At 38.2% G+C, this 13,578-nt stretch overlaps 1 protein-coding gene across 1 annotated transcript; it reads left to right on the top strand.

The window, feature by feature from the left end:
- Positions 1 to 91: 91 nt before the first annotated feature.
- LOC127352788 (uncharacterized oxidoreductase YjmC) lies at positions 92 to 12,008 on the top strand. Its single transcript, XM_051381474.1, has 11 exons — positions 92 to 244; positions 6,603 to 6,751; positions 7,064 to 7,252; positions 7,734 to 7,795; positions 7,989 to 8,042; positions 8,134 to 8,232; positions 8,666 to 8,798; positions 9,240 to 9,358; positions 10,140 to 10,235; positions 10,364 to 10,474; positions 11,321 to 12,008. Exons 1-11 carry the CDS (start codon positions 237 to 239, stop codon positions 11,384 to 11,386), a joined length of 1,086 nt encoding a protein of 361 aa, XP_051237434.1. The 5' UTR covers positions 92 to 236; the 3' UTR covers positions 11,387 to 12,008.
- The last annotated feature ends 1,570 nt before the right edge of the window (positions 12,009 to 13,578 follow it).

Here is a 13,578-nt window from a genome sequence, read left to right as displayed (position 1 = left end):
AGCCCCAAGACCTTGTCACGCCAGATTCCCACTCCCACAAAGCCTCTCCTCCAACACGGTGCAGGCAGACGGGACACCTGATAAATTAGACAAAAGTGGGCGTTTCCAAACACTGTTGGGCTTGAAGAGCAAGTTGGCTAAGTCCCCTGTGGATCATCGACGCCAGCATATCACCTTCATCAGATCCTAGAGCAACAAACCCTCGACCCGAAGGAGCACAGAGCCGGACAGTCAACATGAGCAGGTAAAGACAAGCCCTAGTCTCCAAGTAAAGGACAATAGAGTCAATTAGCGTATGAATGAGCTGCATGGCAGGTCAGGCTACTGAAACTAAAACCTTCTCTTGATTCCTTTGCAAGTAAGAATATTAACATTTTTGAGATCTTAATACTTCTTCCACCATTGTAGAAGAAAAAAAAAAGTAATTGTAGCCTTTTTAAGACTACATACATTTAAGGCTACAGTGTGGTGATTGTGTTGCTCTTGTTTCTATTGAATGTAAACTTTCTAGATTGAACCTCTTCTCTCATTTTCATTAAGTGTGTGTGTGTGTGTGTGTGTGTGTGTGTGTGTGTGTGTGTGTGTGTGCTGCAATAGATGTTGCAAAGTTGAAGTAAAGGAAGTTAGAGGTTTATTGAAAAGTTTTAACTGGGAATAATGGGAGTTTTTGGACCCCTATTTTGGGCCACTATCTGTTCATTAACGCTGCCAACAGCAAAGCATGCTTTTTGCAAGACTGAACTCAGATTTATCTGTTTTTTTGCTCCTGCTTTGTGTACCATTTTCACATTGAAATCAGTTCAAGCTTTTTTATGTACGCTCACTTATGTGCTTATACATAAAACACAATAAACTAAAATTGTTTTATGTATAAGCACATAAGTGAGCATGTTTTAGTCGAAGGCTTCACTAATGCAGAGTGATTCAGGTATTTTGTACAAAGTCAGCTGGGAGTCAATCACTCCACCACTGACCAAATTATATTTCATCCCATCACACCTCTGTTTGATTCAGCTTGCTTTGTTTTTACTTTAGATAAGATAAGATAAGATGTACCTTTATTTTCCCATAGGAGAAATTCAAATTAGACACAACAGCATAAGGGAATGTAGTGCAAAGAGTACAGAGTGACCAAGTACAATAAGAATCACAAAATAAGAATATATTTCATTAGGATAATGTGCTCAGCATCAGTACGGCTTTCCAGGGAGTCATAGAAAGCAGTACTGATATATTAAGATATATAAACAGTAGCCACTATCTGCAGTCTGTCCATCAAGTATACTTGTGTCCAAACTTCAGTTTACATTTAAGCTTGTTAAGCCTGTTTAAGGTAAAGCCAGTAAACTATTTGTTTTACCCTTTAGATCTGTATAACTGATAACAAGTAAGCACACAGTTACACACTCTCTTGCACACAATCAAGAAGATTTCCGAAGTCTGTTCCTCCTTCACGTGACCTTTGTATATCTTGGGGATAAAGATTTTGGAGCCGTTCATGAATTCACCAAGACTTACACCTGTGAAGTGGGTCTGTTTTCCATTATATATTTCATGTATTTGTGCTAGAGGAGAGTGTGCGCCCCCCCGACACGCACCTGGCTCATTGTGGTTGTAACATAAACCAATAAGGGAAGCGCTGTCCTCATTTGACCCTGTACATACATTGTCCATAGATAATTCAGTCAAAGCTGGATTCATACAAGCCATATTATTTCTTTTAAGCAGAAATATGTTCCTCTTTTCTATAAAGGAGGAATAGCATGAACAACTTTTTGAGCTATGTTTCAAATGCCATATATAATAGAACTGAATGTATGTAGTGCCTAAACAAGCACTCTATAGGCATCTTGGGACATGCAGACAGTCCTAAGTACTAATCATCTGGGAGGTGTCACACCTCCATCCCTCCTAGAAGTTTTACCCTATCCATGACTCCTTCCTCATTTCTCTGCCACCTGTCCCATGGGATTTTTGTGTCTTTCTCACCTAAGGCATTGCATAAGTTTCCACTGGAATTTCCTCCCTACTGTGGAGTTCATTAGGGCTGCCGTGTTATTCTGTTCCATTTACTGCAACCAAAGTCCTGCCAGAAAGGACCCTGTTTTGGTTTTTCTGTTTACATATGGAGGGGGGTCTGCAGTAGAATGGCAAAGGGTAAAGGTCTAAAGTTATGTTGATTAAGTGAGAGAAACTATGTTGACCATGAAATGAGTCCAGAGCAAGGCTAGCTATTTCCCTCTGTTTCCAGTCTTTATGATAACCTACACTAACTGGCTGCAAGCTCTAGTTCCATATACGGACATGAGTGGTATTACTCATCTTACACTTATTCACAAAAAAGTCAATAGGCATATTTTCATGCTTAAAGAGATCAGAAAGCTCAAAGGTACTTTAGGGCACAGATGTGAGTTTTACTGGATTAAAACTGAAGCAGGCAGATGTTTGGTTGCAATTAATAAGGGGAGGTGTTAGGGCTGGCGGGCTGTGAGAGTACACAGCGTCCTTTTTGGGCTCTTGTTTGTACTTGTTTGTGTCATTATTTAATCAGGCTGATTTCCTCATGATTTTGTCATGGTACATTTTTAGTGAGGATGGACCTAAACTTTGGAAAGGTTGATGTCTCAAAAGAAATGGTGGTTAATCCATTCAGTGAGTTGCCTCAAAAATGCAATTCAGTTCAAGAATTTTAATATTTTGCTCTCCAGATCTTAGAGATTTTAGTCAGAATGTGTAAAAAGGAGTTGCTCGTCTCATAGTCAGTTACTATAACCAGATACTGTAACAGCAAGTTGGATAGTGGAACCTATAGTTTGGGAAATTGCTTCAGCTAACCAGTAGAAAGGGAATTAATAATTCAATAAACAGTTAGACATAACTCTCTGTGTTTGCAGAAGATTCAATAATGTGCTACATCATTTGTTTTTAAGAAAAGCTACAGAACACAATGTTTGTTTGGAGAGGAACTGAGTATTATCAAGTCATCAGGCAGATCCACATCGCCAACAGCCCGTATCTGGACCTAATTATGGAGCATTCCAAAACTTACGACTTCTTTTACTTCCAAATACCACTAAGTTCAATGAAGTAAACAAGGGAAGGAGTAGAGAATAAAAAGGACAGAGGAGCAGAGGAGGTACAACATAATGCGTTCAGTATTACTAGAACACACTCAGAGACATCATTGGGACACTGTTCTGTCAGTGATAATTAAAGGACCAGTGTGTAGAATTTTAGTGGCATCTACCCTGCTCACATCTGTATTTGATGACCTGAGAATGAGAACGGACTGTGTGAAGGGTTGGTGTATCTTTTGGTCATTGGATTTTCCTTTCAGAAACGGGTATTAAAAAACAGAAAACGAGTGGTTATTTGATTTTCGTTTTAAAATACAAAAATTAAAATTGAAATACAAGGCGTTTTTCTTTTTCATGGTCAAAAAGGGACGAGCGAAATTAAAAAAATTATTCGATTTTCATTTTCTATTTCATATAACAAAAAATAAAATCACTAGAAAACAGAAACCGAAAAAAAGCCTGTTTTTTCATATTCTGAGACCGGATGTTGTCATTTACAGGACGGTGCTGTGTAGAAGAAACAGTAGGCTAGTAGACTGCGGTCAATCCAGCCGTGAGTCCGATCTCCGTGGTCAAATCAGCCGCACTTAAATTTAGAGTGTACAAGTATTCTCAGCATTATGGTAAATGCGGAGAAACAGCGTATTTACTTCCGGTTTTCAAAATAAAGGTATTTAGAACAGTAAGCTATAATTAAAATATGTTACATTAAAGTGTTTCATGCGCCCCTGATGAATAAAAAAACCCTTTATATCAAGTATCTTTACTGCACCAGTGTGGAGAAATGCCAAAATAAAAGCCTCATATTTATGCCTCCAGAGATTGCATATTTGACCGTATTTGAGGTACTGTAAAAACATATTGCTCAGTGTTTCCTGGCTACTGATGGTATATTTGACTTTTACACATATGAGACTACAAACATACTTAATATCAAGCATTTTTACTGTACCAATTTGGATAAATTCAACAATAAAAGTCCATATTTGTACCTCCAAGTGGTATTTTCATATATTTGAGCTACTGTAAAAACACTTTGCTCAATAATTCCTGGCTATGGATGATATATTTGACTTCTACACATCTAAGACTACAAGTATATTTAATATCAAGCATTTTTACTGTACCAATGTGGAGAAATTGAAGAATAAAAGTCCCATATTTATACTTCCAGATTCCATATTTTCTTATATTTGAGCTACTGTAAAAATGTAAACTGTATGTGGAACCACCGGCAACAGCTGTCACACTGAATAATATAAAAAATAATATTTGAGGAAGAGACAGTAGGTACAATGGGGTTTTGAAGTTAAAACTAATTATTTTTCCCTTTTACCTACAAATGGACACAGCAGAGCTGCAAAATAAGAAGAATGTGGACTGGCATTGCATTTTGTGTGAAAAGTAAACAAATTAGAATTGTGTAGGATTTTGTGTTTAGTGTTTATATTATCAAGATGTTATTAAACATTTGTGTGAAATTTTGTCATGATTACTGCAGCATTATTGAAGTATAATGAAAATGCTTCACCCATAGCCTGGAAATATTGAGCAATATGTTTTTACAGTAGCTCAAAAATATAAGAAAATATGGAATCTGGAAGTATAAATATGGGACTTTTATTCTTCAATTTCTCCAAATTGGTACAGTAAAAATGCTTGATATTAAGTATACTTGTAGTCTTAGATGTGTAGAAGTCAAATATACCATCCATAGCCAGGAATTATTGAGCAAAGTGTTTTTACAGTAGCTCAAATATATGAAAATATGCCACATGGAGGTACAAATATGGGACTTTTATTGTTGAATTTCTCCAAATTTGTACAGTAAAAATGCTTGATATTAAGTATGTTTGTAGTCTCATATGTGTAAAAGTCAAATATACCATCAGTAGCCAGGAAACACTGAGCAATATGTTTTTACAGTGCCTCAAATATGGTCAAATATGCAATCTCTGGAGGCATAAATATGAGACTTTTATTTTGGCATTTCTCCACACTGGTGCAGTAAAGATACTTGATATAAAGTGTTTTTTTATTCATCAGGGGCACAAGACTTTAATGTAACATATTTTAATTATAGCTTACGGCTCTAAATACCTTTATTTTGAAAACCGGAAGTAAATACGCTGTTTCTCCGCATTTACCATAATGCTGAGAATACTTGTACACTCTAAATTTAAGTGCGGCTGATTTGACCACGGAGATCGGACTCACGGCTGGATTGACCGCAGTCTACTAGCCTACTGTTTCTTCTACACAGCACGGTCCTGTAAATGACAACATCCGGTCTCAGAATATGAAAAAACAGGCTTTTTTTCCGTTTCTGTTTTCTAGTGATTTTATTTTTTGTTATATGAAATAGAAAATGAAAATCGAATAATTTTTTTAATTTCGCTCATCCCTTTCTGACCATGAAAAAGAAAAACGCCTTGTATTTCAATTTTAATTTTTGTATTTTAAAACGAAAATCAAATAACCACTCGTTTTCTGTTTTTTAATACCCGTTTCTGAAAGGAAAATCCAATGACCAAAACATACACGGACCGTGAAGTGTGCAGGACAAACTATGGTGGCCGTGAAACACTTATTATTGCCACGTGTTAGTCAGTGCCCACGCTAATGTATTCAACATGTATTTCACACTGTTAAACACTTTGTAATTATTGCAGTTTTCTAAGGGTTTTCATACACATGACTTTAACTGTGACAGAAACAGACACAGTGACACTCGTACATAATGTCCTGCCAGTTCTCACATTCACACAGCTCATCGTTGCTTTGTAAATTCAACAGACAGGTTCCAGTATTGTTCCCAGTGGCGTTTTCATCAGAATCTCTTGCTAAACGTGGTTTGTAGTAACAACTTGTACAATGTAATATCAGTAGAGCTGTAGTGTCATGACCTACAGTACATCATCTGTTTGGTCACAGGTTGTTCAATAACTGTTGCAAAGATGGACTTAAGACTTTGAATTGGCATGGGACTATCCATTCTGCCTAATACTATAAAATGTGCGTCAAAAAAAGGGTTCACCCAAGTAGGACACAATTTGGCAACGTTGCAATAGGTTTGGATTACGTTAGCTTTTTAGGCCAAAAGTCAGACTGTGCTGTTCCTGTTTGAGAAACAGAATCATCACCCAAAACATGAGTGTGTTGACATCATTGTTTTTTTTTTCTTGGTAATCAGTTACTGAAGTCAAATTTGATTTGTGATTCAATTAGGTCAGAGCAATTGAACGAATATCGTAACAGACATTAGGGAGGAAAGATAAGCATGTCATGCAGTAAATTCAAATAACATCATAAAACATCTCATACCTGAGGATTGTTTATTTTTCAAAATATTATTTATAAGGACAGTTATCATCTTGTTTTGATGTTCTTAATTACTTAAAATTGCTAAATCCAGCGTACGTAATTCCACATGTACAGTGACAATATCATAACCTGACCGATCACTTTTGGGGGGAAAATTGCATACTTGAGTACCATCACATTCTAAACATTTCCCCTCTGCAGATGTCTGATTAGCAAGGTGGAAGTACAAGGCTTCATCGAGAGGTGTATGATAGCCGTGGGCACCAAGCCGAATCATGCCTGCAGCCTGGCGGAGGTGCTGGTGGAGGGAGATCACAGGGGCCATTACAGCCATGGACTCAACAGGATGGGTCAGTGGGTTACTGGAAGTTCCTCACTTTATTTGCATGTTTGATTAAAAGGTGGCAGCAACATTGTAGTGGTAAAGAAGATGTGGGTAAACTGTGACTGATTGGTAACATTAACATGTAAGATATAATGTTTCCACAAATGCAATACGTTTTGTAATGTTAGGTGAATATGTGAAAACAAATCTCTCCACTTTCTAATAATGTGCTTATTTTCATCCGCTAACCTTCAACTCCTTGATTTGGATGTTCTTGTGTCTGTATTTAAATGTGGTTGTTGTTGTTTGTGCTCGCTGTCTCTATACTTTTCAACAGACATGTATGTAAAGGACATCCAGTCAGGAATCTGTGCCAAGGACGGTGAGCCGGAGGTGGAGAAGGAGAGTGCAGCAACAGCGCTGGTGGATGGCAAGAACCTCCTGGGTCCTGTAGTGGGAAACTTTTGCATGAATCTGGCCATTAAGAAGGCCAAAGAAGTTGGCATTGGCTGGGTGGTTGCACACGGTGAGTCCCATTTTTACAAAAACATTTAAATTTTTTTTTTTATGTTCATACTTTGCTGCAGTCTTGAAGTGATTGGCCAGATGGATAAACATGTTAACTCATTTCTTGTGATATGTTCGACCTTCCTTAACACGCTCAGGTTTCAAATGCAGGTCTGTATTTGATTTGGCTGAACATTCAGCATTTGTAATGGGATTATCTTTACTGTGAAATGATTAGTAAAGTGTTTGTCTCATATAACAGGCAATTAGGTGCGTGGGAAGAGAAACCAAAAGCCACTGTATTGTCTGATGACAGGAAAAACATTCAGTATGTTGGATTTGAATTAATACAGTTTACTAAAAAGAGGAAAATGGACTGATTAAAGACTAAATTAAAGTTTACTTTAGTAAACTGGTCAACAAATCTCGACCAATAACACAATGAAAATACATTTCCACTGATATACAAATGTTTACTGTATGGCTTTTATCTGTCTTAGGCTCCAACCATTATGGTATTGCTGGATACTACGCATTGCAAGCTCTGAAGGAGAACATGATTGTGAGTGAAAGATTTATCAACTTGTCAACTCATCATTGTAAATAGTTGTACTCATTTTTTTTCCTTTTTTTTTTTTTTATACAAATTTAGGAATTTAATTTAAACACAATTGCCTTATTTAGTAATTGAGGTTACTGAGCTGTTTTCATAAATGGTTTTAATTGTATGTCTTATAATAATCTGACCACCACAGGGAATGTCATTTACCAACACATCCCCACTGGTGGTTCCCACACGGGGTAAAGAGGTAAATGTCTTATTTAATCTACAGAATAAACTGTACTCCATGCCATAGATGACTAAGAGTATACGTATACTGCTGCTTCTGCTGTTTGTAGTGCACTTTGGGCACCAACCCCATCAGTGTGGCAGCTCCTGCTAAAGATGGAGACAGCTTTGTTTTGGACATGGCCACATCAGCAGTAGCACTTGGAAAGGTAAGATTATACTATACTATATACTAAGTCAAGTTTATACTGATCAGGGAAGCCTCAACTACAGAACATAATTTCCTCAATGCAAAGAGACATTATGTCCACCAATTGAGTTTGACCCAGACTGTTTATTCTAATGCCATATCTTTGTTTGTCCTTTTTATATTCAAATGTGTCTGTATAGTGTGCAATGGTCGGTGGGAGTTCTGAGTTGAATTTCTAACCTGACTATGTTGATTTGGACATCAACAGGCTTGAGCTGAGAGCTCAGTTAGAAAATAATTTTTAAGTTGCTTTATTTAATAATTTTTACTTTGCACTCTATTTTATTATAAAAGTATAATGTGCACTCTGTGCAGTAAATGGCTTTTAAGTGCTAAAAAGCCTAAAGTCTACTTACTCTATTACTCGATGTCTCAATTTTTTATGTGCACAGGTGGAGCTCCATTACCGGCGTGGAGACCCCATCCCTGAGGGCTGGGGCTGTGATTCAGAGGGCAAACTTACTACTGACCCTGAGAAAGTTCTGGATGGAGGACTGGTGCCCATTGGCGGCAATGAAGCCACAGGTTAGAAACCAAATGATAATGATGATAAGTCTGCTCAAGGAGGGAAAGATCCTGCCTGTGGTTTTTGAGTCATTCTGTTAGCATGCCCTTGAAATATTCATATAATATTGACATTATGCCCTACTGGCTGCAGTTACATTTTAGCAATTTTGGTAACATTCATTATGTTGAAATAATCCTCCTTCTCTACACTATCTTGACATATAATTTGTGTAACAAATGAGGAATTGTACAGTTTTCTGACAGTCAGTTTATTATGTGCATCTAGTGAACATATTGGGATGATGCACCATACAGAAGGGCTCTGTCTTGATTCTCTGGGTTGTTGGCTGATTGTATATTCTATCATAAATTAAAAATTACATTTGTTGCATTCATCCTCTTTCTACGTGAAAGAACTGAGGTTTGTGGGTGTTGTAATGTCTGTGTTGCTGCTCTCAGGAGGGTACAAAGGCTATGGTCTGGGAATGATGGTGGAAGTGTTCTGTGGTATCTTGGCCGGTTCCATGTACAGCAAGCATATCCGCACGTGGAAAGTAACAGACCGTGTTGCCAACCTGGTACGTGTTTTTTGTTTGTTTGTTTGTTTGTTTGTTTTGGCTTGTGTTGTGTTTTTAAAGAGGACAAATGGGCATAGCTTAGGCCAGTGGTTTTCAAACTGGGCTCTGGGGACAAACAGGGGTCCTTGAGTGGGTTATAGGGGTGAATAGAATATTTAAACTTACATACTTAAACTTAGATAAGGTTGGATGTTTTGATTGATTGTAATTTGTAGTGGTCCTAGTTTGATCACTAATTGACTATAAAGACTTTATTATTTTCAAACCTAAATATAAAAAATACATTACTCAGAGGAAAAGGGGATCCATGGTCTTATGTGCGTTTATAGAGGGGGCCGTTGACATGAAAAAGTCTGTGAACCCCTGGCCTAGGCTACTACAGAGTTGACAATATGAAAACACTCAGCATAAAATGCACAACTACATCAACCGCACAAGTAAAAATTCATCCATCACATCTAGGGATGTTCTGCTCCAATCTCAACGATCGGTATCTGTGCCGATCAAGGCATTTCGGTATCGGCTACATTGAGCTTTGTTGATCCAAACGTATGTTTTATGTTTTTATGCATGGTGCAGCCATTATCCACTCTCTCTGTTGATAAACATTGGAGTTGATGTTTTATGTATTGAAACACAGTCTTTGACAGCCACTGTTATCTAAAAGATAAGCACAATCAATGAGTTTGACGTAGGCCTTATTATGTCATGTCATGTCTGCCTTTTACTGTTTGTATTGGGTCAGTTCACTGTGTCGTCATCACCTGTTTTGTTTTTCCAGGGTCAGTGTTTCGTGGCGATCAACCCAGAGAACTTTGCTCCCGGGTTCAATGACAGGATGTCAGACCTGCTGTCTATCCACAGAGGGCTGGACCCTGTGAGTAGATCCTACTGCTGCATGATGCACAGACTAATTAGGGGGTGATGTCCAGTGATCGCAACCCCTCAGTCTGATCATTTTACAAGAAAATGAAGTGATTTGGTTGCTGTTGCTGTGTGCCGTAGGCTGACCCTGACACTCCTGTGTTGGCTGCTGGAGATCCAGAAAGGATGAACATGAAGAAGTGTGAGGAGATGGGCGGGATCCCCTACCACATCAATGTTGTCAACCACATGGTATGAGCTGGCCTGGAACATTTAGAAATATTAATTAATTCTATATAGTCTATATACTATATTGAGTGAGAAGTTTTACTTTTCTCACAGTAGTCCAATGACTGAGGTTTTCACCCTTTTTCACACTCTCCTAACTCATAGTAGTCATTTGTAAGAAAATGCCGCAACAGATGGGAGATTTTTGTGGATAACTTCCCTTGAATATTTTGAAAGGTCCAGTGTGTAACATTTAGGAGGATCTGTTGGCAGAAATGGAATACAATATTTAAGCTGCAACTTGACAAGATAGATACACTCATGACTGTATCCTAAATATACGAAAAGCAGCTGCTTAGCCTAACTTAGCATAAGACAGGAAAAAAATGGGCAACAGCTCGCAAGGCTCTGTCCAAAGTTACCAAAGTTCACCTTCTGACACCCTCTCAAGCCCACCAACTTACAAACAGTGACAAAAGACAGGTTCTGGTTTTATGGGGGGGTGCTGATCTGTTCTTTGGCTGGACACAGCCATCTGGCAACCTCACGGTGTCAACAAAATTTAAGTTAGTATGCCTTAACTTAACCCCCAGAACCTAGATATTCCTTACTTGGTGAGCTTTAGAAGTCCCGGCAGCTTTTTTTTGTTACCTTTGGACAGAACCAGGCTACCTGTTTCCCACTGGTTCCAGTTCTCATGCCAGCTAAATGGCGGATGGCGGTAGCTTTAAATTTACTATGCTATCAACCTTTGAACTCTCAGCAAGAAAGGAAATAAGTATATTTCTCCAAATGTCTCACCATTGTTTTAACTAAAAGGCCTGTGAGAATGAGCTAACCTGACTGAATTTTTGCATTCTGTTTCTGCAGAACGAATGTGCTAAGAACATTGGTGTCAGCCCGCTGCTGCCATGTGACAATCTCATCTCCAATTAGACGGCCCAGTCAAGATTGTCAGCACCGGATATCCCATTGAGCAACTTGCACAATGCAGCTCTGTTTACGCACAGTGTACATGTTGAAAATCGTATTTAATCGTATTCATTACTTGTCTTGTATTTAATCATTTTAAACTTGATAAATGTTTTAATTAAAATATTTTTGTTATAAGCATGACATTTGTGACATAAAAAGGAAAATATCAAAACGTTTGAATTTTTTAAGGGGTCCTTGAAACATGTTTTTAATTATATCTTTGTCAGGATACCCATTGTAAATTCACACGTCTTCAAGATGCTGTATCTGTGACAGTGAAATACGCACATTCTTTAAACCTGTTTTGTAGCATTATGTCTGGATGTGTGAATGAGTTAAAGTTTGAATGGTGCTGTTGAAAGATGAGCTAAAGTTACTGTAGTTGTTGTCAATAACTTGACAGCAGGTTCATTCTGGTACTAAGCCATTTTTACTTTGAGAAATAATGCAGCACAGTTTTGTAACTGTAGACCTACAATAATCGAGAAATGTCTTTTAAGTTCAAATCCTCTTTTTACTATAAAGTCAATATATGAACACCATTCTCATGTACCTTATTCAATAAAAGTCATATAAACCAAAACTAATTTTTATGTTGCTTTGCTTTGTATTGATGTTTTTTCATGGTTGTGCTTTATCTTCCTGTCCATGTACAAAAGAGGTATTTCAACCACCAGATGGCGTTGTAAGCAACATTCTGAATGTAACTCCATTTATGACCTCCAGTATGCTATTGAAGAATACTACTCAAAAGATGTAAGATTTTTCACCACTAGATGGAGACATAGTCTGAGTAAACTCCTGTGGACTCATAAATCCTTTGATGCATTTTTAGACACATTTAATGTGTTCTGTGATCTCTGTATTGTATGTTAGGTAGCTTTACCTAGAAATATTATTTTGATATTTCCCTCATATTATTTTATAAAAATATACAAAGTGTTACAGTCGCCATGGAAATGGTAAAGTATTACATGTAAAGCTGATTTGTGAGCAGAGGTTAACACACCAAAACCATAATATTGAGGCTTTAGTCTTTTCTTTATTTCATAATGACCCCTACTGACATAGTTACGCATAACAGAACTAAAATGAAAACAGAACAGAAGTGAACAGTGACACACACAGTGAAGAAAATATGAACAAATATGTAAGTGCTGTCTAGTAACTAGTTACTTAGAGGTAGTTTAAGATTGAGATTGGTTGAATTTTTTATATTCTTAGTGTTGAATAGTTTTTCTAATTTATCAGTGCTCAGATTTATTCTATAGTATTAATGTTTCTTCTGTGTACAGACTAAATTCTAATTCCTATTATAGATATTATATATGTGTGTATGTGTGTGTATTGCATGGATCTGTTTCGTTGCATGTGTTCTCATGAGTTGTGCATTTCTATGTGTCTGTGTCAGCCAAGTGCAACTTCAATTATTGTCAAATTATTTTGTACTTTATGTTTTTATTTGTAAACTGCTTATGTTGCAAAAATCACTTTACAGCACCAGCACATTAGTACTGAAAATGACTGATGGAAAGACCTCTCCCATAGCCACAAGGGAGAAGGGGGACTGGGCAGTGACAGATGCCCAGATCAGGACCTTAATCTCCCATGCCAAAAGTCCTGGCACTGGGCCCCGGACCCTGGATGTCCCGTTAACACTCGGCCGACCGCAGACAAAAGAGGAGAAATCAACAAATCAATGGGCTTTCAGCCCCACCGGGGGAGGGGAAAGGTGGTGGAGGAAGGGGGGCAGGGGTAAGTGAGTGCTGGGCTGGGCCCGGTCTGCTAGTGGGTATGAAGGGGATGCATGGAGATTAGGTTTGGGCTGAGGGGGAAGGAGGCTGTGTGCTGGGTGAGGGCTCTGCTGAGTCCAAGGATTAAGGGGCTGATTCAAACACTCGTTATAGGGGCCAGACACAGAGGTGTGTGTGTGCATGGATGGATAGATGGATTTTGGGGGTCTAATCTGTCTTGGCCTTGGCCTGGTGCCCTTGTGCGGATTAGACGGGGCCCCCAAGAGCCCCAAGAACAGAGCCACTGGCTAGGATTAGGCAGATTCAAACAGGTGTTTTCTATTGTGGTGCTGAGGGGGGATCTGTCCATCACTCACTGAACGAGAAAATCATGAAGTGAGCGACTATTACTGATGGGGC

The sequence above is a fragment of the Dicentrarchus labrax genome, unplaced genomic scaffold (assembly GCF_905237075.1).
Source record: "Dicentrarchus labrax unplaced genomic scaffold, dlabrax2021, whole genome shotgun sequence".
NCBI classification, from domain to species: domain Eukaryota; kingdom Metazoa; phylum Chordata; class Actinopteri; family Moronidae; genus Dicentrarchus; species Dicentrarchus labrax.
This window is presented reverse-complemented; position numbering and strand designations above follow the sequence as displayed.